This window comes from Poecilia latipinna, unplaced genomic scaffold, assembly GCF_001443285.1.
Source record: "Poecilia latipinna isolate Pla-1442-1.1 unplaced genomic scaffold, P_latipinna-1.0 Scaffold734, whole genome shotgun sequence".
In the NCBI taxonomy this organism is placed as follows: Eukaryota; Metazoa; Chordata; class Actinopteri; order Cyprinodontiformes; family Poeciliidae; genus Poecilia; species Poecilia latipinna.
Genome location: NW_015113350.1, coordinates 213,355 through 218,296, shown reverse-complemented (window position 1 = coordinate 218,296; position 4,942 = coordinate 213,355). Strand labels below are relative to the sequence as shown.

At 37.4% G+C, this 4,942-nt stretch overlaps 1 protein-coding gene across 2 annotated transcripts in view; it reads right to left on the bottom strand.

Annotated features, from left to right (window-relative positions):
* The window catches only part of LOC106955431 (golgin subfamily A member 7), a 27,915-nt gene extending 23,175 nt beyond the window's left edge, over nucleotides 1–4,740 (bottom strand). For both annotated transcript variants that reach the window (XM_015045600.1, XM_015045599.1), the window contains exons 1-2: nucleotides 4,641–4,740; nucleotides 1,773–1,898 (exon numbers count right to left, since the gene is read on the bottom strand). In XM_015045600.1, coding sequence (XP_014901086.1) covers nucleotides 1,773–1,898; nucleotides 4,641–4,649 — 135 coding nt within the window. In that variant the 5' untranslated portion in view covers nucleotides 4,650–4,740. The remainder of the gene's footprint in view (nucleotides 1–1,772; nucleotides 1,899–4,640) is intronic.
* Between the last annotated feature and the right edge of the window lie 202 nt (nucleotides 4,741–4,942).

The following is a 4,942-nucleotide window of genomic DNA, read 5'->3' as shown; positions in this document are numbered from 1 at the left end:
GTGACGAACTAGATGTGAATTATGGCATAAAAACAGAGAATCCAACACTGAACAGGGAAAAATCAACACATGATGTGAAACATATGACGATTAGGCGGCGCAGCAGGCGATGAGTGAAGATTACTGATGGTGAGCGTGCCATGTGGGTGAAGTTTTATGGATGATACTCTGATGTCCCATTCTCCTGAAGGCAGCACAGAGCTGCACCACCAGAAACCGACAGAAACACTGAAGAGAAGAAGAGCTATGATTAATGTAGTTACAGTTCTATCCATGTTTTAATGTTGCAGAGCTCAGTCATTTTGCAAATAGTTCAAATTTAAACTGGCATGTTGTACATCTTTTATCTGATCATTTTGTGGAATATTCAACAACTAGAAAATGGCAAGGAATAAGAATATTTTTTCCACTCTGATTGGCTGCTGTTAGGCCTACCGATGTTAACTTGAATGTTCATTGCATTTTTCGTAGACGCCTGTGAAAATAATTTATATTCACATGGCTTTTTTGTTCTCTGGGAAATTATTGTTGATGATAAATACAGAAACGGCCATAAAACCAAAACATCAACAATAGTGATAGTTATAGTTAATGAAATAATAGTCAGTGCAAAGTAGCCTACAAATTCTTTGGTGGGGGGCGGTGAGGGACCTGGATAAAGGCTAGGGGGGCGCTAGTCTGAAAAAGGTTGTGAAACACTGAGTTAGTGCTAAAATAAGTGGGGGAAAAAAGGAGCACGAGTAGTTTCGAGATGTTTTCAGCATCATTTTTCTTTTGTTTTGGTGCACTGTCATTTCTGAAAGTTCAGTAAACGACAAAAACCAAACTCATTAGTAGAATATTGCCATATTTATATCAATCACCAAATACTATAAAATATCTAACAAAGTATTTAACCAACTATGTCTCTTACAGGGCAATTATGTAAAAACTAATTCCATTATTAAAAAAATACATTTGTTTAGTTCTCTTGGATCTTGACAATAACCAAGTTGTTTATGGATTTATAACCATTTATTACATTTCAAAACATCTGCAATTGTCTCAGCTTTAATTTAGGTCAAACTTTACAGAAATAAGAACGCTAGAACCATTTCTGCGACATGCTCCTGCTCATGTCCCCCATTGGAACAGTCTGGTTTTATGTTCATGACTCGATGCGTAATAATGCCGCCTGGAGGTACGCATCACTAGCTAAAGCAGCTAACAGGCGCCTTCCTATCCATGAATAAATATTGATGCTTATAGCAACACCTCTCCCTTCAGACCAGCCTCCAGTCTCACTAAACACTTTAGATGCAACTTTGAGGCATTTTGAATGTTTTCTGAAACAAAGTGAAGGTCTTAACGATCACTTTCTGCCAGAGGGAAGTGATACGGAACCTCTAATCAGCTTCTTCCTACAACGGTGGAGCTGTGCTCAGCTGGACTGTGATGTGACGGCAGGCGGTCTGCTCTGCCAGCTGGCTGGAGGTTTCAGGGGAGAACACCGAGAAAACCTCTGGGCCGTGGGTTGTTGATGAACATCATTTCGTCCCATTAGCCCAGAATGCAAAGCTCATAATGGAGAACATTGAGAAAGAACAACAACTCCTAAAATTTCAACAAAACTCAGATCTTCCGTCATGCCCGAAAATAGAAGAAACCCGGAAAAGCAGCGGCTGCCATCGAGTCATTCAGCCTCCTATTAGGATTGTGTCATTTTACGAGGAACGCTCTGCTGTTCCTCATAAAAGGACAGCTGGGGTCCTGGTGTTAAACACATCTCCCACCTTGGTCTCCAGCTCTGAAGGAAACTTGGTCTGGAACTGGCACATGGTTCCGTTGGAGTAGTCTCTCTGAATGAAGACTTTGGCTGCGACAGCCGCCTGCTGCCTCATGTCCTGTAAGCTGTGGGTCTGTGGGAACAGGAATTAGTACGTCAATGTCTGTGGCAGTGAGGCTCAGAGAACTGATTTGACCAATTAATCAAATTTTTGTTTTTTAAAGATTTAATTCAACAATTTAAGCAAGCTTTACAGCTACTATTTATTAGGACTTTGAATTTAGGGCAACTCTATGATGAAATATAAGAGTCAGGCTAAGGTTTAGTTTTCCCCTCTCCCCAAAGAATAGAGTCATACTGTTACAAGAATACTGTCATGTGACAATAAAGTCAAAATAACATAAGATTAAAGTTGTAATATTATGAGAACTCAAACACAAAACAACAAAAGAAATCAATTATCCAAGCTTTATTCTCCTTTTAAGATGCAAAATGTTGCATCTTTATTCTGGCAATATTATGACTACATTTCCATTATTAGACAAATATTGGAAATGCAGCCTTACTCTAATACTCCAAAGTACAACTCAGAAGTGATAATCCAAACAAAAGACCCTTTTGGAAAATATTTTCTGTCTTATGTCATTTTATTAAAAAAAAAAGAAGAAGAAAACGAATTTGGTATAAAAATAATCAGATTTGGTTTCTCAGCCATATCACCCAGCTCTGCATGACAACGTATTTATGATATAGAGTGTAGCTCCTACCTAGGATAAGATAAGCTTAGATACTTAAGTTTTGTCTTAAGGTTTATGTCAAGATTATAAAAGAAACATTAATAAAGCAAGCAGGGGAGGTGACTTATATGGCCTTGTTATAATCACAGATTATCTGAACTTCAGAGATGCAGGTGAACACAGATATAAGGAGAACCTTGGACCTGCAGATGTTAACACATTCCTGTAATCTAATCGGACCTTCCTGCTTTGGCCTAAACGGTCCTGGTCAGGTCAGCCACTGTCCTGGACACAACCATGTTTTCAGCATAAATTCATCAAATTAATGGTTGATGTCCACGTCTAATCCAGGTCTAATCCAGATGCTGGACCAAGTCACATTTATAACACCTAAAGGTAACAAGGTTACTTGACTGTACAATCATGGAACTATGTGCCTGGAATATACATAATACTGGCCCTTTAATAATAATAATAACACCCTATATAGCGGACGTCCGTGTACTCTACAGTACATGTTGTCAATACTTGGTTGTGCCTCCTTTTGCATGAATTACTGCATCAATGCAGCGTAGCATGGAGGAGGACAGTCTGTGGGTTTGCTGAGGTTGCTATGACAGCGGCGCTCTCAGGGTCAAACCAGTTTGTTGGCTTTTAAAACACACTGGTACCATGTCCATCAAAGCATGTGCTGGTTCTGGTTTGAAGCATGAGAAGGCACCGAGTGCCTCTGGAATACAAAATCAGCATCTCCTGGAAGCTTGTCAGTAGAGGGAAACATTGCATTGCTTGGAGCCTCTCAAGGTTGTGGTCATTCCTGCTGCTTGTGCTTATTTTCCTCTACACTTTTTCCTTCCACCCAATTTCCCAAGGAGAGTCCACAGAAAAGGTGTTTTATATAGATGTTTCAGGATGAGATTTTCAATGACTCATTTGTATCTATATAAGATGGAAAATGATGCATCAAAATAATTTTTATTTTATAAGCTGTGTTTTTTTTGTTTTTTTTTTTTGGCCTATATTTTAATGTAGGTATCGCAAAAAAAGGACTTTTTGGGTAAATAGCTTTTGGGAGAAAGCTCTTGTTTTTGTTGCTGTGGATAGACTAATTACATTTTCCAGATCAACAAAATAGAAAACATTCCACCCAATTTATTTTAAGACCAGATTGCAGATAAAAAAATGATTCACAATACAAATGAATCTGTTTTTAGCTGAAAAAAACAGCTAAGATATAAGGAGAACCTTGGACCTGCAGATGTTAACACATTCCTGTAATCTAATCGGACCTTCCTGCTTTGGCCTAAACGGTCCTGGTCAGGTCAGCCACTGTCCTGGCTCTTCAGATTTTCCTCTGAAGAAAATCCTTCTTCAGAGGATTTTTAAGTAAGTAAATTTGGCCTTTTTGGTTTAACAGGTTTTGGCGCTACTGATGTGGACAATGATATCAAATCGATGTGTCTAACAGAAATTGTTTAATTGGTCTTAAAAAAAAAATCATATATTTTTTTGTTTGTTTTACTCATATACTGAATTTTGGGTCAAATTCAGACTCTATAATAATAATATCTGGACAAGGAAGACTCAAAATTAACAGAAATAAATGACTCATATGGCTGTGATGGTAACTTTTTTCCATTGACGTTCTCATTCGAGTAGAGATGCACCAACAAATTAATCTATTTAACAAAATATTAACTCTGAACAAATGTGGAACAAAAATGGGAGAATTTTTTTAATTCAGCTTCTCATTTAGATGATATTTGTTTATTGTCTAACACAATCTGTATTATACAGGATAACACCACATTACGCATTAATTTTTCATAGAAGTCACAGCTTTTACTTCTTTTAGGAGCCAGTTTGCTGTCAGGAGTAAATAATTTTATAGATTAGTGCTTTCAGAATCAACTAACCCTAATCTTTGCTCAATTTAATTTAAAACTTGTTTTCACAACAAAATAGCTTAGCATGTTAGCAACCAAACCGTGAGCTAGCAGCGGGCTAACACCGCCCGTTCACTCTCTGTTTACTTCTTTAATACTGATCCAAACCCGGCACCACTACTGACATCTCAGTACATGTGTTTATGTTCTCCAGATATGAGGAAATAAAGAGGTTTAATTTACACAGCTTACCTCCGCCATGTTGAAGATTCCTGAATTCCGCACAACGTGCTACGGAGTACTAGTTCCGTCGGGAAACACTTGTGTAACATTCGGTTCCACCCAAACTTGGCCAATAGATATGCTTACTGTTGAAGCAAACGTGCAAAATACAAAGATAAAAAAATAAAAATAAAAATAAAAGATGTTTCAAATGTTAAATAATGTAGAAATGAATACAGATATAGTTAAAATAGTAGCAAGTATATGTAGAAAATATTATAAGACTATTTTAGGAATTTTGCGCTTAATAAAAGTACAGGAAAATTATAAGA